The sequence below is a fragment of the Panicum virgatum genome, chromosome 1N (assembly GCF_016808335.1).
Source record: "Panicum virgatum strain AP13 chromosome 1N, P.virgatum_v5, whole genome shotgun sequence".
NCBI classification, from domain to species: Eukaryota; Viridiplantae; Streptophyta; class Magnoliopsida; order Poales; family Poaceae; genus Panicum; species Panicum virgatum.
Genome location: NC_053145.1, coordinates 62,728,907 through 62,751,905, shown reverse-complemented (window position 1 = coordinate 62,751,905; position 22,999 = coordinate 62,728,907). Strand labels below are relative to the sequence as shown.

Genomic DNA, 22,999 nt, shown 5'->3' with positions numbered 1-22,999 from the left:
CCAGGCAACAGGCATTTCATGCTAGAACAATGACCTCAGCGTATTTTACCATCTGGAGGAGCTCGTGTATGTACGTCGATGGAAGCTGAAAGCAATTCTATCTTGAAAAACATAACGCCATTAGCGTCAGATTACACCCAGTCCCACAGCGTAAGATTTCATCCGATCAAACAGATGCAAGCAAAAAGAAGTGCAAGTACGGATAAGAGAGATCAAATTGCCTGACACGTGACGTACATTTTCTATCAAACATCGTTCGGCACGACGCACAGAAACATCTGAAACAAGAAGAATAACAAAGCGCTCGCTAGCTTGGCATCCCCGCAAACAGTCATTTACAAGAATCTCCACAGACGAAAAAAAAATGGTGCCTTCAATCCCTTTTTACAACGAGCAACTGAAAATATGTGCTATGCACAAACGACCCTGTTTTTACGAGAGAGAGAGAAAAAACAATTGAAAATATGGACCACTGCAATCTGAACAGATGATTAAATATGCTTTACCAGTCGTTACAATCTGGACGGCAAGCAGAAAACGCCTGTCTCAGATCAAATATATCAGGATCCCATATAAAAGTTCTAAAAAATCAACTATCATACATTAACCTAAGAACTTACAAGTTAATTTCCCCATTGCTGCTATCATGAAATAAAAAAAGTTAAACTTTGGAATAAGTAAAGAAATCACTACTTCCCAAAAACAAAAAGGCTCTCGGAAAGCCACCAGCTACCAAATAACTAAGCCATAGTGCATAAGCCTGTACGATACTACTTACCACCACCTAGTCTGCAAACAGCAGTAACAGCACCTTGATTTTGGGCACTTCTACCATCCCTACAGCTAACAATCAAGTAGACGCTTCTGTCCAAGTCCAATGTTGTGGGTCAACACCACTGCATTTTATCCTGAACCAAGCTTAAGGACCAATGTAATGTAATTTCCTTATCTTGCCCAACCTAAAAGGATTGGTAATTCCTTTTCTTCTCCTGCATAACTAAACTAGCATCCGAAAGGAAAGTATGTACAGGCAATTTTACAAAATATGTGCTCAGAAATGAAAACCCATATATACAGCTGGTAGGCTCTCTTTGGTATCGCCCAGGCAGGTCAATTCGCACATATTGCTGATCATCCGAGTTACCTGTGGGGGGCCAAGCCTTCTTGTTATGGTGCCATACCATAAAGTTGCACAATAATTCTGCACCATTTTGCAACTTGGGTCCAAAAAGATCACTATTTGGCTGAAACCCTTGTGGCAATTGCACTGGCCAGCCCTGCTTGCTGCTGGTGGTTTTCAGTTGCAAAGAACAAGCTTGTGAAAGTTTTTATAGCCTTCCTTGAGGGAAAATCAACCAGCTTGATCACAACTGATCCTATCCACCGGGCTCTTGTGGAGTATGGGGCTGTGTATTTCGATTCCATGGCCTCTCTTTAGATAGAGAATCTCGAGGAACATAAACATAACCCTTAGGAAGGCGCTGATTCTGTGTAGAAACTTGATCAGATGTCATAACAAGCTCCTTTTGAAACATTTCTCTCTGTTACATAGTTATGTGCTCCACAAATTAGCACAGCGAGGCAAAGAAAAGAAACCTAGAAAAGAGGAGTAAAAAGGCACAAACCTTCTTATCATGTCTTCTTTTCTCCATCTTCTAATTTCTGTGAGGTAATAGCTAGTCTCTGTGGAAGTTGCTTACCAGCATGCAAGCCCCTCTCACTCAACTTGCGTTTAAATGATATCAATGTCCTCGAGCTATCAGCTGTATTTCTCTCAGCATCTCTGCTATTCAGAGAAAACCTTATGGTTTTCTTTCCAGAAATAGTACTATCTACTGTGACATCATCAGATCTTTGCGCTGTTCCACTGTACGATCTGTTATTAACTGAAGTAGTTGCAGATTCTGAACTTGCTCCGCATGCCAGATAGGAGAAAACAACACTATCCTTTGTTTTGGCAATTATGTCATGGTCACACAAAACCGTCTCTCTCTGACATTAATACACAACAGTGTTAGGCTATGATGTCAGATGGAAATATGCTGACTGGAACAACTGGTTAATGTTTACATGCCAAAAATCCAGTTTTAAGTTCAGATTATCAGTCAATAATTTTAGTTTCCAGAATCTGAATCACCGAGCACAGGAAACAACACACGACAACCACCTCCCTTATCATAACATGAAAACCTCTCTGATTCACTGTATATATCTATAAATGAATTACGTACAAGTCAAAAACTGACCCAGTATACAGTTACGTGTATTTTGAACAAAAACTGCAACTGCAATATAAGAAAAAGAGGAAGTCGCATGAACCAGATATTGCAAACTTGTGCAGCTGCTCAAGCTCTGAGGAATGGAGCTGGTTAACCCCAGTTCCCACGCTCCTTCAGAAAAGGCAGGGACTACAGCCCTGTATCTAAAAAAAAGGATATTGCGAACTTCGCAAAGATCTAAGAAGCTATTAGGTGCCAACGCAATGTCGTACTGGTGTCAGCCTGTCAGCATCTGGGTTTTTTTATGAAACTAAATTGGGCCACCGTGGAGGATACTATGACTTCCCTCTGCCCAAGGCCAAGAAGTGTCCCAAACCTACATCCACCCCATGCACTTACTCCTTAACTCCCCCTAATTAGCCTATGCACCTCTAATTATTCAAAGGGTGGTTGATAGTTCAGTGGGGGGGGGGGGGGGAATGAATACACTATGTCTCACGATGTATTTCTAATTCAAGCATGACAGACATATACTCATAATCTCAACTTTCAGCATCATATAAGTACTAAAATTTCCATCTAGACATACCTTCACCTTCTCTCTCTTAATTACCCTCTCACATAAGAGGCGCAATTTTTCCAATTCAACCTGCAAAAGGATAATATGTATACTCATAAGAACTAAAATAAAAGGGGCATCTTCTCAAAAAACAAAACTCAAGTCGTGAGTAATGACACCCAGAAATTACACCTAGATGTTCCACGAGTTAGCAAAGTATATCGATATGAATGAATCATGCGGATAGCAAAACAGAAATGAACTTGAGTATTATGCCGAAAGGATTGATCCTGCTCCTGGATCTATTATTCATATAAAAACTGTTTGATTATATTGTGTGCTGTGTTCTCCACCTAGTGTAGGGTGCTTTGTGCAAACATTACCTTGTACACGTAACCCCTTCGGCTGCCTATTTGGTAACAGGGTTCATGTATATCAATTTACAACTAAAATAAGTAATAAGTAGCAAACAAGGGTCACTAAGGTATTCCGTTACTTCCTAGGAGGTAAGAGGTCAAATAAATCTGAGCCCTTGATTTTTAGAAGAGATTAAACGATTAGCTAAACGTAAAAAGAGAAATAACCGACTATCCTGGTTTCCATCTACACGATCACATCCGACATCGCAAAGAGTTGGCATTGTAGAATAATAGAATTCTGTATAATGCGTGGATTATTATTGCATTGAGGCCTATGCCGGTATATATTGGGGTACATGACTTGGAGGGCAAGCCTCTCCTACGGTATGGTAGAGTCCGGATACAATCCTAACCTACCTATTATAGAGATATCCCAAATATACTCTAATTGGCATCCACTGGGCCACTCTGCTTCTTCCTCCAAGTGCTCCTGCGACCGCATGACTAACACGCTTTGCTCCTTTGCATGATTTCGTCAGGCTCGCTTTGGTGCGTTGTTGATTTGTGCAGAGCTCAGGTTGGCTAGAGATGAGCTTTACTAATCTTCACCATATTATAATTCTGTACATGCGTAACGTTTCGTTGCCTGGCTGCCTACATGTCTATTGTACATCTGTACCGTGTCACAGGCATTCCCGTCAGCTCTCATGCATCACGGCCCGCACGACTGTGCCATGTCTGACAACAGCACCAAGGCAACACTTGGGGTACGTAGCAGCTGCATTCCAACAGAAGAAAGATTCATTCCTTTCTTCTAGTAACTAATTTGGCATGTAATCCAGTTGATTAGGCAACCATCCAACCTGTACTACTACTACTACATACGCTGGACCTGGTGAATAAATGAATTCATTGTGCGTGTCATCCAAGTTATCAAGCTTTCAGTTTAAATCAATGATCTTACGATTTCCTTCTCGAGTCGTTTCTCAGATCATGGGAATGCTTTTTGTCGGATTCGAAGATGTTTCATGTTCCGCTTAAACCTAATCTAGTAGGCACATTTCATGTATTTGCATTACAAAATAGAACATACATTTTCACATTTCATTTATGTTCGTCATGCAACAGGACACATGTAAAAAGATTAACATGTGGATGCACCTATACATTTATTTCCAACCAGATCTAAATTTGCCAATTTATCCTATTTTCTAAAAAAAAGGGGCTACCTATTACCTCGTCCATCACCTTTTTTAGTCCAATCTAATCAAACGGACGTTCCACAGTTATTGAGAATACCATAGTGGGAGCCAAGCCAACAAACAAACAGTAATAAATCATGATGACAAGAAAATAACACACTGGAAACATGAACCACTCTGCACAAACTAGCTAGCCAATGCACACAAACTTTAAAACTGCTCCTTCTTGCCCAAGATAAACTACAACATGTTGCAACTTCTGACCAGGATATATATCAAAAAAAGCATCTACGAGGAAATTGCTGGTATATGTATGAAATCCTTTCTGCATAAGCCATAAAAACACCATGTCTCCCATGAGTTTAGCTCCTTGAAAATCATGGGAGGATAGAATCTAAAAGGATCCTTATATGCATAACTCGGTGCTTGGGAATAACCAAACAAATAAAACGTAGAACTGCATGTCACACGAGTACAGATTCCTGGAGGATTTATAAGGAAAAAAAACCCTATGTGTACGAGTAACAACTGATGAGATCTGCCCCAATAATTGCGGTGTTGGTATAACGTAGACCAAAACTGTATGTAGCTAATTCAACAAGATACAGGCAAACCACATGGTTTTTACAAGGTAGCTAAGGATAACTTATTAGTTTCAGACTGATCTCCACATCAAAACTTGACTGATGGGGGGAAAAAACGCCCCACGATTATGCATTGAGAAGAAATCCCAGCCAAACCAGCTGAGTAAACCCCCGTAACCCGGCCAGACTGATCTCCACATAACTGATCATGAGCTCTTGTATCACCAGAAAATTGACATTTCAAACACAGCATAACAAAGCCCTTGTTTGGAGCTAATATTAAAAGTATAAATAGTTGGAGAACAGAAATGGACATAATTCTTTAGTGATTTAAATAAAGCAGAATGTCAGCAAAATATACGTTTTCAAACACTAGGACTTGGAGTATTCAAACATTCTACAGTAGCATTTGTATTATTTTTTAGTAATTGAGCAAACACTCTTTTAAGTTACCAAACAAAGGAAAACAATATAAAGTAAATCAGAGATACTAACCCTCATCCTTTTCATGTTCCTGAGCTCCTCAGGTCCATACCGTTGCGCATCATCCTGCGTAAAAATATCCAGAAAAGTAATTACACATTTATAACAACACACGACTACATGGAGCATAAAATGCACCTTCAGCCCCATGTCAGGAGCAAAACAAGCATCACATAGATAAAGAGATCTATTACTAAAAAATACTCAGATTTACCTCCTTCTGTTGTGTGCTGTGTTTGGCACAGTATGCTTTGTGCTGTGATGTAGCACCAAACCCTTTTGTGTTCATGTAGAAACCAGAGTTTCTAGCACAAGTAGGATGAAAAGTAATGTGGCAGTCCCCACTACTACACTGCATATTGGGAGAGACAAAATTTAGCAAGAGTGTTTGGTTTCCTAAGTCTAGATTAGATAAGCAGGAATGTATGATGTGTACCCTTAAGCACATGCCAACTTTGCGGAGGCAGAGATAACAAGTATCCTTTCCCTCTACAAGGCTTTCCTGATAGAGTTGAGCAGCCAATAAATGATATGGTACAAATAACATGTTACAACAACACTCAGAATAAGATAAAAATTATCATCAAGTGAACAGCAAAAACAGTTGCAGATGTTCTATTAATTCTAATACATCAAAACTATAAGAAAATCACAATAATGGATAGAGCTGTGTACCATTCCTTCCACAGGATTTTCTTGTCCCCTTACGTACTTGGTGTCCAACAACCACTGTGAAAGTATTTGAAAAAATATAAGACTTAAAACAAGAAGGAAATTTAATAAAAGGAGGTTATCATCTATAATTACCTCAGCACAAAAAGCATGAACCCACTGCCCATCTGCAGTTTTTCTAAAAGCACCCGATGTGCCATGACACATACCACACCGTGCAAAGGGTAATTTTTTGCCATTACAATCTAATTTATCACTAGCGATTGAAGTTTCTAAAGAAATATCTTGATCTTCACAAAGTTCACATTTCCAGGGGCCAATAGAATTCTCCATACTTCTGTAGCAATCTATGTGCACAGCAGCCTGGTAAAAAGGTCCGAGTTATTAAACCCAATATAGTAAAATACATGAGAACTCAAACAAAATCCAAAGCACCTTGCATCTGGAGCAGATAAATATTCGGTTCAAGACAGTCTCAGTTCGCATGCATACATCACAATAGAGTGCATTTTCATTTGAGGAGATCGGCATATGAAAACTGCCAAATTTGTTAACTGGTGGTACTTTGCTGTTGGATGAATTTAATGAATCTTTAGTCCGTTGCCCAACTCTTGAAGATCCAGCAACAAGTTTTGGAGAACTCTACACAAAACAAAAAGGTGAGATCCATGAGATCTGCATCACATAGTAATTTCTCAATTGACAAATCAAAGACAGCAAAAACCTCTTGATTAGCAGGTGCTGCATCTTCCTTTGCATCTTTTCTCATGGTTGAATTCCGTGAAGAGGATGCAACAGCAGCTGCAGCTGCAGCTAGTACAGCTTGGGCTTCCTTATGTCTCTTTTCTTTTCTCCCACGTTTCTTAGCTTCTCTAACATCACGAAGAAACTGATTCACAAAAATAAGGTCCCATTTTCTTCTACTGAATGCATCCAGCTCACGAGAAAGATTCTGTACAACCTTTGCTATCAATTTTTCTGCAAGAACGAAATAGAAAGCTATCTCATGAAACTAATGAAATAACAACTGCACTGAAGAAACTGAGGAATCAAGCACTTCATTTATCGGACAGTTTCACGCACAGTATTGAGGTGAGACAAGGTTGGAATACGGGCAATGAAGAAGTCAAAAGATTATATCATTCTTCATATGTGTATGTTGAGCACACAGGATGCACAAAGTAGAAACAGTGAGAAAAATACTTACCGTATCTGTGCTTCAGAACAACAGCATTGTCAAGCAGTCTAGCTTGTAGGTATACCATCTCTCCTTCTACTTCATCATCAGGTGCATGCTCGAGAACTCTCAAGGATTTTTCTTTCAAAACTTTATATGATGCAGTTGTATCTGTTGCATCCTCATGTTCTTCAGAGGAATCGACAGATAGTTTCTTGTGAGGACATGAAGGTTCTTCTAGTAACATTGGACATAAAATGTGAGATCAGTCAAAGCTTGACATGACAAAATACTAATTGCAACATTAACATGGAATAATTGAAACCAAGAAATTTAGCTTAGAAGAAATAATAAGGACTTACCATGATGATTCGGAGCTTTCTTATTCTGATTGAAAGTAATGTCCCAATGATGAGATATTTTTTTCTTAATGAAGGGATGAATATAAGAATGTGAATCATCAAAGCTGCATACATCAAGAGAGGGGTGAACAGCAGAAGAACCAATATCCGATCATTTATACTTGTGCACGTGCAACTTACTTGAAAAATGGTTGTCCATGAGAGCAACTTGAATCACAACCACGAGGAGTGCCAGAGCCATTTTCAATTGAATTTTCACCATCTCTAGCATGATCACCCTGAGAAAAACAATGATCAAGTGAAGATACTCCTTCCTTCGAGCTTGAGCCAAGTACAGCCTCAATTAAATTATCACTTTTCCTTTCAAGTAGTACACCTGCTCATAATAATAGTAAGACCCACAAATTGTGTGAACAACTAACAGAAAATGAATGAAGAATAATACATAGGAACAAATATTGGAGATAATGGCATAATGCTCATGGCTTCCACTTGACAAGACCAGGAGTTAGATCAATCTGATCCAGGTTCGTAAAAGATGTATTATTCCTTATGATTAATCGCAATTCGGAACATTCTATCTGTTATGGACCTTACACCTGCACGACAGTACACTACCAGGCAGAAGCAGTAGCACATGCATGGCAATGAAACTAGTTTTGATTAGTAAGTTTGGAGGTAAGTTCAATGCACAATTGCTTTGATTACTTGAGGATTGGCTTTGGGGCTTCATTCTAGGTTGCAGAACTAAGTTTCAACTACAAATATTTGTAGTACACCAATTGCTTGCGTACTTGATCATTTGAGGAAGCCCTCAAAAATGAAATAGTGAATGCTACAAGGGCAATGAAACAATGGTCATTATATCTACAATATCAGAGCTAACTTGATATTCAAAACACAGCAATGTGCAAGTAGAGAGGATGCTGAAGCAGAATGATAAAAATCAACACCTCACAAGACCCTTAAGTAGTTAAGTGGACTGGTCAACCAAGTAAAGCACCATGAGCAAATGTTATGTCTTCAAATTCATCTATTTTTAATTTGGCTTCAACTGAAATATTACAAATTCCAATTCCATGGCTCTAAAACCCTGAGGTGAGTTAGCCCAACAAATAAGGCAGTAAGCCACCCACAGCTCACAAGGTGGAACTTCCATGCAACTCTATCTTACATCATGAAATATTATTAGCCACAGAATATTTATAGTTCCTGTACATAGCAGTATTTACCAACATGGAAATGAGGACTGTTAGCATTGGTATGATGATTCCTCCTGAATGGGAAAGGACAATCAGGAGCCAAAAATTGTTGACACCAAGATTATCTGGTAACCTTTTCAACCAGTCACTATTAGTGAATAATGATATGCCTTGTAGTTAGGACTTGCACGTGCACAGAGTTTCTTTTTCGAGTGAACAGGCCTAAGGTAGTGTTTTTTGCTATTCGTTGTGGAGTGATTCATTTGTTTTATTTGTTATTTCAAATAAGATAACCCAAAAAGAAACCTAGCGGTTTTTGATAAATCAATGGAATAAAAAGTCGTAAGTAATAGTTCACAAAATATTTTACCTCGATTTTCATTTGGTATCTCCATGTAAGTACCAAATTCTTTATTTCCATATGTGTTGTTCAGTATCTGTCACAAGGATGTGAATCAAATTGCATCCATGATGAAAGATTACTTCGCTAGGATCATAAAACAATGACAACACAGCACCCCTCGGCAGACAAGGTAAATCAGAGGGCTACAACTTCAGAAAAGTGGGAGACATGCTAATGGTGAACAGCCCTTATAGCCATCAGTTCACTTTATGGTCAGCTCAACTATTTGCCACGAGGACCATAAAACAACGACAACACAACACCCCTTGGCAGACAAGGTAAATCGGAGAACTAGAACTTCAGAAAAGTGGGAGACATGCTAATGGTGAGCAGCCCTTATAACCATCAGTTCTCTCTATGGTCAGCTCAACTATTTGCAATGGAATAAAATAGGAAATATGACACCTTTCAGAGAGACAGGGAGGTTGGGGTGGGTGGGTTTGGGGAAGTGGGAGAAGGGGGGCCTTCCATCACAAGCAGCTTAAGCTTTCTATTGCAATAAACTGGCCATTTAGCAAAAAATAATATCATTTAAGGTACCTGGCTAGTGGGGCAACAAAACAAATGTCTTCCTACTTACAAATCTCTACCGGAAAAGTCTAACAAATTTCCATGTACAAAAAAAAGGGAAACTGTCGCCCATGCAGTGAAAGTGTGAAACTTCATGCTCAAAACCAGTTCGGAGGCAAGAAACAAAGCTTTACATAATGCTCACAGGTCATATTTCACATAATGCTTATAGATCATATTTCTTACCAATTTTCCCTTTTCTTGCTTTGAAACACCCTTGCTGCCAATTGGGGAGAACACTCGAGTATGTTCTTTTGCAAATTCTTTAGCAGGAGAACAATCAAGATCAGCCCCATCTTTAACCATATTCTTGTTTCCATTTTGTAAAATAGTCAGACCAGTTGCACATGTTGTGTTATCTCCTTCCAGAATCTTACTGATACTTTTAGATCGTGTCAGTGTGGGCTCAGTTACAGCAGAATCCGACACATCAACAATTGAGTCTCTATCATCAGCTGGGACCAATGGAATTTTCGTATCAACGGTATCAGTGGTATCAGACCCATCTGAATTGTTATCTTGCAGCACCACCGAGTTCCCTTTGCAAGCATTTCCTTGAACAGAATGCATATGCACAGAATTTTGGAGCCACTTGATAATTTTTAGCATCAAACCATGGGAAAACGTGGTAGTTTCACCCTGGCAATCAGAAAATTAGCAAAATGGATTGTAAATAAGTTAAAATAGCAAATATGTAAGATATGTGCATGAAGTACCACGAGAGCAGCTTCCAAGGATTCTGAAGAAATACCCACTTCAGATGCTATATCACCAACACTAACCTTTCCACTGTCAATTAGCTGCAAAACCAGCCGGAGATTAATGTTTTTGTTTCGTGAAAGTTAGGAAGTAAATTCATGTGCTCTAACTGTGCATTACATCAGTAACAGTTACCTTTCTAAGCACTACAGCACTATCACCAGAACTTCTTATACGGTCCCCACCACCAGATGGATGCCCAGTATCTGTTTCCCAGCTTCGAATTGGTTGAGCATTTGCATTTCTAACTGTATAAGCCAAAGCATCTTGCTCTATAGTCTCGACCCTGATCAGATTACCAGAGCTAGAGGTACTGGTTTCACTATTCATGAATTTGTCCTTGTTTTTGCGTGTGAATCTTAGTTTTGGAATTTTTCCGGTGATGAGGTTTGTAGTATTTCGGCCAGACTCTGTAGGAATCTGTTCAGAAGCATGGTTACTGTTCTTGACTAAGCTGGTGTGTCCAACTGCAGAATGCTTTGAGCAAAATGCTCTCAATTCAACCTGCAAGAGGGAAGCAAAAAAACAATAGAAGTGAGCCACACTGAACTCATTAAGGTTAATGGCAACCAACAACCATCAGGACAAAAGGCCTAACATTAGAGCGTCTAGATTTTCCCCATATCTCCATTTGATGCTTTGACTCTCTTGCGCATATCGGATGAAAAGCCGCCCGACATGTCCCTACAAGACACACAAAGCTTAGTAAAGTTATTGAGTGCTAGTATTAAGAACATGAACTAGGGGAAGATTGTGAAAGAGCTTGAAACTGAACACGCTTACATCCTAAAATCTAGGATAAAGTTGAGATATAAACCCAGTTTTCCATCTTGAGTTTGAGTAGCTCCTCGGAAACTGGCTAAATATCCAACTGAGCTCCTTTCTCAAGTTAAGAATGCTTAACACAAAAACTTGTGATATCAGGTTCAAAGCCATTGTTTGGATATCCAGCACGATACTTTTTTTTTAACAAAACCAATTAGGGCATCCATAGTGTGATAAAAAAGAGGGGGTCTTAAGCGGTTCAGGTCAACCTTATACACAAGAGCAGGGGGTCTCAAGGAGGTCCTAAGGTCAAAAAGCGTAGGACCAGACTCAAGCTTGAGACCCAGCCTCAACAATTAAAAAAATCAGCAGTGAGTAAAAAGCGGTGGGGGGTACAAGATGCGTCAGATACAGGGAGTGTAAGAGAGGAAATAATTGATGTATTCCTCCAAACCCTAGGTGGGTGGGTATATATAGACCTATACATGGGCCTCTTAATGGGCCTCTATACATGGGCTCAATATACTCCAACACCCCCCCGCAGTCTGAACTACCGGCGCAGCGGTGTTCAAGACTGGACAACAAGAAAGCCAACACCCTCCCGCAGTCTGAACTACCGGCGCAGCGGTGTTCAAGACTGGACAAGAAGATAGAACATATAGAGTACAAAAGGGCAAATACCCCTCCGCAGCCACAACTAGCCACCGGCTACGTTGAGGCTGGAGTGAAACTCCGAGAAGGTCGAGGAGGGCAGTCCTTTGGTGAAGATGTCAGCAAATTGGGAGGTAGTCGGGACATGGAGTACCCGAACATCGCCGATGGCGACTCTGTCGCGCACGAAGTGTAGGTCGATCTCCACATGCTTCGTCCGCTGATGCTGGACGGGGTTGGTGGAGAGATACACGGCGCTGACGTTGTCGCAGTAGACGAGCGTGCTCTTGGCGAGCGGGCTGTGGAGCTTCGCCAAGAGCTGTCGTAGCCAGGACGCCTCCGCCACGCCGTTAGCGACAGTACGGTACTCCGCCTCGGCACTGGAGCGGGAGACAACCGACTGCCGCTTGGACGACCAGGAGACCAGGTTTCCGCCCAGGAAGACGGCGTAGCCGGAAGTGGAGCGGCGAGTGTCCGGACAGCCAGCCCAGTCGGCGTCGGTGTAGACAACCAGCTCAGCTGAGGACGAGCGGTGAAGCACCAGGCCGAGGTCCACAGTGCCACGGACGTAGCGGAGGAGACGCTTCAGGGCAGCAAGGTGTGACTCCCGAGGATCATGCATATGGAGACAGACCTGCTAGACAGCGTAGGTGAGATCCGGCCTGGTGAAGGTGACGTACTGCAAAGCGCCGGCCAGACTCCAGTTGGCAGTAGGATCAGCCACCGGATCACCCAGATCAGCAGACAGCTTCGCCTGAGTGTCGACAGGAGTGGAGCAGGGCTTGCAATCAGTCATCCCAGCCCGCTCCAGAATATCGAGTGCGTACTGCCGCTGGTGAAGAAGAAGACCAGACGGGCGAGGCTCAACAGTGACGCCCAAGAAGTGGTGGAGCTGACCGAGATCCTTCATAGCAAACTCCTGCTGCAGAGAGGAGATAACACTCTGAAGCAACCGCTGACTGGAAGCTGAGCACAATGTCATCGACGTAGAGCAGCAGATAGGCAGTCTCATCCCCACGGCGGTAGACGAAGAGAGACGTGTCAGACTTAGCCTCGGTGAACCCCAGTGTCAGCAAGAACGTGGCGAACCGAGAATACCAAGCCCGAGGAGCCGGCTTCAGACCATAGAGAGACTTGTTGAGCCGGCAGACCATATCCGGACGACTCGAGTCCACAAATCCCGCTGGCTGAGAGCAGTAGACAGTCTCTGACAGAGTGCCGTGAAGAAACGCATTCTTCACGTCCAGCTGGTGCACAGGCCAAGAGCGCGAGAGCGCAAGCGAGAGTACCGTGCGCACTGTAGCGGGCTTCACAACTGGACTGAAGGTCTCATCATAGTCCACACCAGGTCGCTGAGTGAACCCCCGTAGAACCCAGCGAGCCTTGTATCGCTCCAGTGTGCCATCAGCCCGACGCTTATGCGTCCAGATCCACTTGCCAGTCACCACATTGCAACCAGACGGACGAGCCACGAGGTCCCACGTCTAGTTGGCAAGAAGAGCCGCGTACTCCTCTTCCATCGCGCGACGCCAGTGAGGATCCGCCAAGGCGTCGCGGACAGAGGAGGGTACCGGAGAGACCCGCGGCTCTCCCTCGGTGGCGGCGAGAGTCGCGGCCTGAGACGCCATCCGCCGAGTCACCATGGGATGGATATGCCGAGGATCCCGATGGATGACTGGCGGGTGGTACACCTCCGGCTCGGCTCGAGAGGGAGCCGGGGGAGGCGGTGGCGGCGACGGCTCCGATGTCGGCGTCGCAGGAGCTTCCGGAGTAGGAGGCAGCGCCAGTGGCGACGCCGAACGACGCCGGTACACCTGCACCGGCTCAACGTACCGTTGCGGCGCAGGAGTCGGCGCCGAGCGACGCCGGTACACCTGCACCGGCTGAGCGTACCGCACAGGTGCAGGGGAAGGCACCGGGGCCGCGCGTGGTACGACCGGAGGTCCGGGGGCCGCGCGTGGCATGCCGGAAGTGGTGCCGGCGTGCCGGGAAAACCTGCAGAAAAGGGACAGACAGGTAACGATGGCTGAACCACCGAGTCAGTCAGAAACAAAGACTCCAGCTCGGGGTCAGGAGAAGGTGTGGAGGAGGTGGAGTAGGGGAAATCCAACTCGTCAAAGACGACGTGTCGGGAGATCAGAACGCGGCGAGATGTGAGGTCAAAGCATCGGTACCCCTTGTGGTCAGGGGAGTACCCGAGGAACACACAACGAGTCGAGCGGGGCGCCAGCTTGTGAGAAGCGGTGGCGGAAGTGTTAGGGTAACACGCACGCCCGAAGACCCGAAGGTGGTCGTAGCGAGGCGGGGTACCGAAGAGAGCGTGGTGTGGAGTGGGAGCAGAAGAAGCAGTGGACGGAAGACGGTTGAGCAGGTAGGTGGCGGTGTGGAGGCTCTCAGCCCAGAAGCGCGGGGGCAGAGAAGCCTGGATCAGAAGGGTGCGCACGACGTCGTTCGTCGTGCGAATCATCCGCTCAGCCTTGCCGTTCTGAGGAGAGGTATACGGACAAGACATACGCAGCTGAACACCCCGAGACAGGAAGAAGGACCGGGAGGTGGAGTTATCGAACTCCCGCCCGTTGTCACACTGGACGGCCTTAACGGTGAGGCCGAACTGAGTGGACACTCAGACTTGGCGAGCAAAGGGAAAGTCCAGGAGTAATGAGAAAAATCATCAACAATGACCAGATAATATTTATAGCCAGACATGCTGGGTACAGGAGATGTCCACAGGTCACAGTGAATCAGATCAAAAACATGCGCAGCATGCGAAGAAGAAAACGGAAGTCTAACATGACGACCTAACTGGCACGCATGACAGAGGTGCTCAGCAGAAGCCCTAGTACATGGAACATCGGTACTACGGCTGAGCTGAGCCAAAACGTCGTGGCCGGGGTGACCAAGCCGGCGGTGCCAGGTGGTGGAAGAAGGCGTCACGGCAAAAGCAGTAGACGAAGAAGCCGAAGACGAGGCAGCGGAAGCAGGAAACCGAAGAGTGTAAAGGGGCCCCGGGCTGTCACATCGGAGGAGCGGACGCCGGGAAGCCGAATCCTTCACAGTAAGACCAGAAGAGTCAAATTCGATAGAACATGAGTTGTCAGCAGTAAACTGACGAATAGAAAGAAGGTTGTGAACCATTTGAGGAACAACAAGAACATTAGGAAGACGAGGAGCAGAACCCACAACGGTAACAGGAAGGCAAGACCCATCACCAACCATGATAGAAGAATGAAAAAAGGGGTGTGGGGGTCGGACAGAAGAGAGGATACCAGCATCAGGAGTGGTGTGGAACGAGGCACCCGAGTCAGCGATCCACTCGGTGCTGGTCGGTGGCGTCAGTCCCATGGTGCTGAAGGACTGCGCCAGAGCGGCCTGGTCCCACCCCCAGGCCAGGTCGGCTGCTGGCTGGGCTGAGCGGGCGGGGTCCAGGACGGCGCGAAGAGTGGAGCAGCGCCAGTGAACATGGCCGCCGGCTGGAGCTGAGGACGAGGCCCCCCTCCCGGACCCTGGAACAGCCACATCGAGATGCGCCCTGACCATGGGTTACTGAAAGATGGCCAGGGCGTACCTCCAGGGGCAGGGGCAGAAGCGGAAACCGGAGCCGGAGTCGGCGCACCCCTACAGCCCCCACCGGTGCCGGTACCCCCAGAGGCAGGGGCACCGGTGCCACCACAACCACCACGTCGCCGACGACGTCCACGCCCCCCCCCCCTCCTCCGGTCTGCCCGACGGAAGCAGCACCAAGGAGGGAGGTGGCAGGAGCAGCGGAGGAGGCCGGTGGAGCAGCAACAAGCGCCTACGATACGCGGATACTTCGCAAAAATCACATACCGGTATCGGATACCATATCGGATACCTGTACTCCACGGATACTCTCGGATACGTATCCCGTAAGTATCGGACTATTTAGGTATTTTCAAATAATAAAAATAAATCGGATACTCATGGGATACCTGTGGATACCTGTCCGATACCTTCAAACCCTAACAACACCACTCAATCGCTTCGTATAAAGGTCCTCCGTTCAGCTGTGCCACCCTCTCATCCCCACTCGCGCAGCCGCAGGCCCGCAGCAGTCTCGCACGGCTCGCGCGGCCCGCGCGGCCGCTAGAGAGAGAGGATGAGCCGCAGCCTCCGGAAAGGGAGAGGAGGAGCCGCGGCCGCCAGAGTTGGCTGCTACACAGAGAAAGAGAGAGAGAGAGTGCCGGAGGTTGGGGAAGAAGACATCCGACATCCATTCGTGGAACAGACGAACAGATAAGAAAAGGTTGGTTCTTTTTTCCTTTGCCCCTTCCCTTTTCTAATAATTATAGAACATATGAATATATGAGTTTATGACGCATTATAGTCCCTGGAACTTCTATTTTCTCACATTCTAGTTCCTGAAACTTTTATTTATTTTTACTTTTTATATATATTGGCGTATCCCCGTATCCTTGTTTTTGGAAAAATGACGTATCGGAGTATCCCCGTATCGCGTACCGGTATCCGTATCCGTGTATCCGGGCAACATAGACGAGCACGGTGGGGATGGGCGAGGACGATCCGGGCGCGAGACCCCTGGTGATCTCGAGGGCGAGGTCGTCCCGGACCTGCAGGAAGGTGGGGAAGGGCCTCTGGCGGGCGATCCAGCCCTTCAGGTGGTCGTAGGTGCTGCTCAGGCCCCGCAGGACATTGAGCACCAGGACCCGATCGGACACCGGATCCCCGAGGTCGTGAAGAGCATCTGCCATGCTCTTCATCCGCCGGCAGTACTCACCGACGAAGAGGTCCCCCTGCTCGAAGGTGCGGAAGGTGGCGTCGAGCTGGAGGGCGCGGTACTCGGCGTTGCCGAGGAACTGCCCCTCGAGCGCCACCCAGACCCTGTCGCGCGGTGCCGCCGTGGACCCTGACGAGGTCCTGAAGATCCAGGGAGATGGTCCCGAAGATCCAGGACATGGCGACGCTGTCGAGGCGCAGCCACGCCACGTCCCGCGCCTCGATCGGCAAGTCGACGAGTACGTGGTCGTCGAGGGCGTATCGGCGGAGGGCGAGCAGAACCTGGTCCCGCCAGCGGCCATAGGAGGAGGAGGCGGGGTCAAGGAGGACGGAGACCAGGGCCCTGATGTTCTGGACCCCGGCAGCCTGGAGGTGGAGCTGGGCAACCATGGGGTCGGTCGGGTTGTACCGGGCTCCAGATCCAGCGGGCGACGCCTGGCGTGAGGAAGAAGCGCCTGACTCGTTGTCGACGGGCAGCTGGCCGGAGGAGGCACGGAGGAAGCGCTCCGCCTCGGCGACCCGGAGAGCGGAGGCGTCGGCCGCGGCGCGCTCGCGCTCCCAGGCGAGGGCAGCCACGCGGACCCGCTCCTGGGCCGCCGAAGCCTCCGACTTGGCGGCGAGGAGGGCCACGGCGAGAGCGGCGTCGGCCTGCTGCCCGCGGAGGGCGGCGGCGGAGAGCGGCGCATCCGCAGGCGACATTCCAAGCCCGGTCCACGCGGCATCAGGCGCGGCGTCGGCGGCGGGCTGCTTGCCCGCGGCGACAGCAGCGCGGTGGGCCACGGCGACGGCGGCGGGATCCTGCAGCACCTGCGCCACGGCCTGCAGGGCGGTCAGATCGACGCCCGCGGCCTGCAGCAGCTGCGCCGCGGCCCGCAGGACGGCCGGATCGACGGCGGCGGCGCGCTGGGAAGCAGCGCGGGCACTCTGGACGTCGGCCACAGCTGCATTAGCGTCAGCCGTGGGCCGCTGCTGCACTTGTAGCGTCTGCTGCAGGGGAGGCGGCAGCTGAGCGGCGGCGCTCAGTGCCTGCTGCAGGGGAGGCTGCAGCTGGGCGGCGCTCCCCCCCCCCCCCCGCGCCTGCACCCCCGGCGGCTGCGGCGGCAGCAGCTGCGGGATCCGTAGCGGCGCAATCCTGTGGTGGCTGGGAGGAGACCAGGGCGGCGGGCGGCGGCTGGGAGGAGACCAAGGCGGGGGCCGGCCGGGGCCCGGCACCCGCGCCCGCGCCAGCCGCTGCAGCGGCGGCGGCGACGGGCTGCAGGGCGGCCACGGGCCGGATCTGCAGCCAGGAGGCCGCGGCGCCCCAGGCAGAGGATGCGGCGGCACCAGCAGAGCTCAGCGCCTGCTGCGCGGCAGCAGAGGAAGATGAGGGGAAGGGAGGGAAGGAGGAAGGGGAGAAGGGAGACGGCGCCGGGAGGGGCGGCGCCGGCGGCCGGCCATGGCTACCGGCAGCGGCGGCGGCTGGGTAGGAGGAGAGGGAAAGAAACTAGTCTGATACCATGTAAGAGAGGAAATAATTGATGTATTCCTCCAAACCCTAGATGGGTGGGTATATATAGACCTATACATGGGCCTCTATACATGGGCTCAATATACTCCAACAGGGAGGAAAAGCTACCAGTATTGGGTTTTCTTTTTTTCTATTTGGAACATGGGGTCCACCTCAAAGGCCGGTCAGGGTCTTAAACACAACGCATGTTGGCCTTAGGGTCGGTGGGACCCAGCTTACAGTCAGGTTGGGTCATAAACGTTCCTGATGCCCTTATGCATCATTGCAGAAAGAATCAAGTTATTTTAAGGTTCCCATGATCAAATGAAGAGCATTGGAAGAAGATGCGAGCATGATGACAAATGCCATCCATGTAAGAGGCATTTCCTCAGAGAGCAATGAAGCACAGTATTTAGCAGGAAAATAAAATATTCAGAACAAACATAGCATCATAGCTTTGCTGTTTCCATCATAAAACTTTGAATACTAAGAATATTGTGTGGTCCACTCAGCTGGCTAAAGGGCAATCCAACTTGCTTAAAATCAGATAGCCATAGAGGACAAAATCCACTGTAGCAACTACACAAGCAACAAAGAAGCAAGCATTTTTCATGTAGTGTGTTCGCGATAGTCATGAAACAGAGTCCATCAACACAAAATGAAATACCAGCAGATTCTACCATATCTATTGAAAATTGAAATACATATGCATATATAGATCCTATAGTAGTTTAAAATGTCAGGGTAACACTTGATTGAGATTTGAAATGAATGGCTGGTTACACGATATCAATTATTGTGTCATTCTTTGTGGGATGAATAATACTTAGTAAACTGATGCATATGAAGGTATGTCGAAACTCAAATGTAAGATATGTGGGTGATAAAACTCATTGATTGAGAAAGGCATATCACAGATGCTCCCTAAATATTGCACAATAATTCAAATTTTGTTGTGTTGCTACAACCAACAGTTGATTGGTGTGTGCCAATTTCCCTTTCCAAAACAAAATTTAATTATATCGCACTTGCATAGGGTTTACACATGAAAATGCCTTAGTTAGTTACATCACTACAGCAAAGTGAACAAGGAATGAACTAATTATCTCACATCACATGCCCCTAGCAAATATAAAAAGAATAGTTTTCAAGGCCAGCAATTCAGAAGACGACGTCCCATGCGGAAGCTTATATATAAAAGGGGCTAAATGGCAAACCTATTTTAGCAAGCATTTTGTGCTGTGACCTGGATGCCTGGTACTGAAGGCAGAATGCCATGATCCACACAGCGTAACAAGCCTAATTTTTGAAAAATTGCCCATTTATGTGCGGCATGCCAGTTTGGATTGCATGATTTTTAATTGAAAAAATTAGCAGGATCAAGTTGTCAGATATCATGTGATTGGCAGGTCGAATTTGAAATCAAGAAAGACTGTTGATAAGCACCAAAAATACCCAGACCCAGAGCCTAAGCCAAAGCTGAAGTAATAAACTAATGCATCTACAGACTTCTACATTTCCGAAATTACAAGATAATGTATTTTCGTAAATAAGATAGCACATAAACAAAAGAATGGTATATGTCAAATATTCACGATCTCTTTTAAGGAGAATCAGAGATATGAGGTGCAAATACATACCATGACTGCATCGAACACATGCACCATGCTTAACCTTGCAAATGCTGCATGTCAACTTCATCCGATTCTCTTGGACACTATCGAGATTAGTTACAGGTTCCATTGATTCCATGTCCTCCACTAAAACCTCTGGTGCCCAGAGACTACAAAATAAGTGTACAAATTTCAGGTGGCTAACATCTGCATTTCGAGTAGGCTCCACTTTAACAGGTTTAAGAGCCCCTTTCTCCTTTGGACATAAAACACAAGGCGTCGATTGGGTGCTGCCAGAATCTTTATTCGACTCCAAATATGTACACCAAGCACACAACCATTGCCCATCAGGCACAAGACGCAAACCATAGCACTTCTGGTGCACCGACACCTTGCGGTTGCTGCAGTTAACTATCCTATTGGAGTCCATGGAACTCTCTCCAAGACAACAAACATCACAGCTTGAAGACTTCTTAGCTCCCAAGCGTGGAAGCAGAACAAGCTGTTCTAGCCCAGCATCCACACCCAAAAGCTTTCTCTTCTTGTTGGGTCGCTCTGAAGTGAGGACAAACCGGCCTGTAGTTCCTAACAACCAATTAAGTGAACTTCCTTCCTCTTCAACACATTGTGCCAACACAATGCCATTCCTCCCAGCTTGATCCACTTCAAATGGCCGTTCTCCCAGTTGTACAGACACTCTACTTCCCCTAATGAGGTCTTTGTCGCTGACCATCTGTTGTACGACTACGTCATGTATGTCTGGATCCACGCTTTGATCCCTTTTCTCTTTGTGGCTAAGGAGATGCACACTTTGCTCACCACGCTCTCTGCTACTGACTACCTCTGCACCTCCCATTCCCAGATACGAGCTTGTTTCAGCGACAGCCACGTCATATGTCTCAGCTTGATTTATCATTTCCTTGCCACTGCCCAGAAATGGTATTAGCATACATGAGTCGAGGTTGTTGTAGCCGAATGGGAGCTTTGTTTTTAACATTTCGACATCAGCCAATGTTACTGGACGGAAATAGGCCTCAAACTGCTCCCACAAGCCAACCTTTGCAGCTGTCTGCGGCGGAGGCTCGACAGCAGCATCGTCCGGCGGGGGGAGCTGAATCTTCTTGTGCTTCTTCCGGGCGTCCCCCGGCCCTGCCCAGCTCACGAGCCGCGCGGGCAGCGTGGGAACCCTGGACGCCGCCTCCTCGCCCTCGAACGGCGTCCGCAGGGCCAGAGCCTTGGTTGCCTGGGCGTACAGGTCGGCCCCGAAGCCGGGGGCCGCCCCTTCGGGCGAGACCTCGGCGCGGGCCATTTCCCCGCTCATACCGCCTCGTCCACGAAGGGGCGCATCGCTGCCGGAGTCCCCCGGCGGCGGCGGGGTCGTCGGGGGTGACCTCCGGCAGGGGGGCGCGGCGGAGCTAGGGTTAGGGTTTCGTCTCGAGCCCGAGCTTGTGTTTCCCTTCCGGGCGTTCTCTTGCCTCGCGAATTTTCCCGGCCCGGGTTTTTCGCGTGGGTCTCGGATCCATTGGGGGCGGACGGGACGGTGGGGGGTGGGGGAGAGGGAGGGAGCTCAGCGTCCGGACACGGGTTTGGTTCGTTTAGTTGCAAAGTTCAAAATTTTAATTTTTTTTCAGCACCTGTATGGAAAATTAAATCTGGACGAAATAAAAAATACACTGCACAATTTGTCTGTAAATAACGAGATGAATCTAATTAGGTCGTAATTAGACGCTAAATTACTACAATAAACAACCTCTAATAATGGATTAATTAGACTCATTAAATTCGTCTCGCGAACGAGTTCTATAATTTATTTTGTGATTAGTCTATATTTAGTACTTTAAATGTAGGAAGATATTCTTTTAAAAATTTTACACAACGCAATTAAATAAGGTCTTTGTAAAGTGAGGCGGTGCTAGCACGTCGCATATGCACGCTCTCGCGTGGCTGGTTGCTGACTTGCTGTTACCGCCAACTTTATTGCACCGTCCGTTTCACGCTTCACGTTGGCGCCGGTTGCAGCGTAGGCTGGGCTGGGCTGCTCTTGGTACCATTTTACTTATCCGGTCGGTGCTGGGTTTGGTTTTTGTGGTGGGTTGGAAGAATGCCATTGGGCCATACCCAGGTTGGTGAAACAATATGAAAATAAAATCTTACCATAGTTTAACACAGCTACGAAAGTATTTTAGTGTTGACAATTGACATAGTTTTTCAGCCCTCTTTGACAAGTAATGGGAACGCAGCATAAAAAATTAGACGGGAGCTTATCCACATCATCTTCTTTCTTCTCCTCCTTCCTCGTTTCTTCCTCCTCTCTCTTTTCTTCTTTCTCTACTTGATTTATGTTAAAATTTTGCTAGGAGCTTAGGGGGATTCATGGGCATTAGACCGGTAAGGGGGCTGGAGCCCCCTTTAGATCCACCCCTAGATATATCGGTCAACATATGCACAAACAGACAGCCTTAATGTCTTTGTCTTAGATACAATCTGTTGAGTTTGTTCAATGTAAACAGCTTGATGCTACACTAGTCATGCATAAAATTCTCATTCATAGCTTCATATGTCTTCCTGATTAGAACATACTTGTGCTTTACAAACACTCGTTTTAAAGTTACTTAGTTTGCAATATAGCTATATTTGATCCTAGTAAATCAGCTCGTCTTAATAAAATGAGTACATAGTGAAGTTGTGGGACCAAACTAAGTTTCCAAGAAAAAAGGTAACACTACAAGTTTGCTAGGGTAGTTCAATCTGTCTAGACATCCAAACTAAAGCATTGTTTATTTCATATCAAGATTTATATAATTTTACTTATGGTTTAAGGGTAATATGATACATAATTACTTCATCCATCCTAAATTATTAGTCGTTTTAACTTCTCTGTATGTATAGTTTTTACTATGCTTCTAGATATATATCATATCTAGGAGTATAGCAAAATAGATATATATAAAAAAGTGAAATGACTAATAATTTGGGACAATGTAAAAGGGTTAACCAATAATGCAAGTACCTAGCTACATAAAAGTTTGCAACATCATCAATAATGTTGAATTCCGATAATCGCATCCAACAATTGTGTAGATTATTATAAACGTTAAGTTCAAAGATAGTATTCCAAATCTAGCCTATGGCTTTCATATGGCAAATTTTGACAAAAAATAACAAAATTGACATCAAT

The 22,999-nt window shown here is 46.5% G+C and overlaps 1 protein-coding gene across 1 annotated transcript; it reads right to left on the bottom strand.

Moving 5' to 3' along the window:
• Window positions 1–463: 463 nt before the first annotated feature.
• LOC120657306 lies at window positions 464–21,336 on the bottom strand. The gene is made up of 19 exons (XM_039935601.1): window positions 19,849–21,336; window positions 11,150–11,235; window positions 10,687–11,055; window positions 10,509–10,592; window positions 9,979–10,431; window positions 9,190–9,256; window positions 7,798–7,993; window positions 7,618–7,721; window positions 7,286–7,492; window positions 6,803–7,056; window positions 6,514–6,720; window positions 6,214–6,441; window positions 6,082–6,135; window positions 5,843–5,908; window positions 5,621–5,758; window positions 5,419–5,472; window positions 2,809–2,868; window positions 1,626–1,992; window positions 464–1,541 (listed from the first exon to the last, which is right to left on the bottom strand). Exons 1-18 carry the CDS (start codon window positions 21,140–21,142, stop codon window positions 1,633–1,635), a joined length of 4,281 nt encoding a protein of 1,426 aa, XP_039791535.1. The 5' UTR covers window positions 21,143–21,336; the 3' UTR covers window positions 464–1,541; window positions 1,626–1,632.
• Between the last annotated feature and the right edge of the window lie 1,663 nt (window positions 21,337–22,999).

Bases quoted from the DNA above. Each gene is read 5' to 3' on its own strand.
- LOC120657306 (XM_039935601.1), bottom strand. From the start codon at position 21,142: ATGAGCGGGGAAATGGCCCGCGCCGAGGTCTCGCCCGAAGGGGCGGCC. The intron at 6,442-6,513 runs GTGCTTTGGATT...CCTTTTTACCAG, and splicing joins TTATCTGCTCCAGATGCAAG to GCTGCTGTGCACATAGATTG. The intron at 6,136-6,213 runs GTAATTATAGAT...ATACTTTCACAG, and splicing joins TTCATGCTTTTTGTGCTGAG to TGGTTGTTGGACACCAAGTA.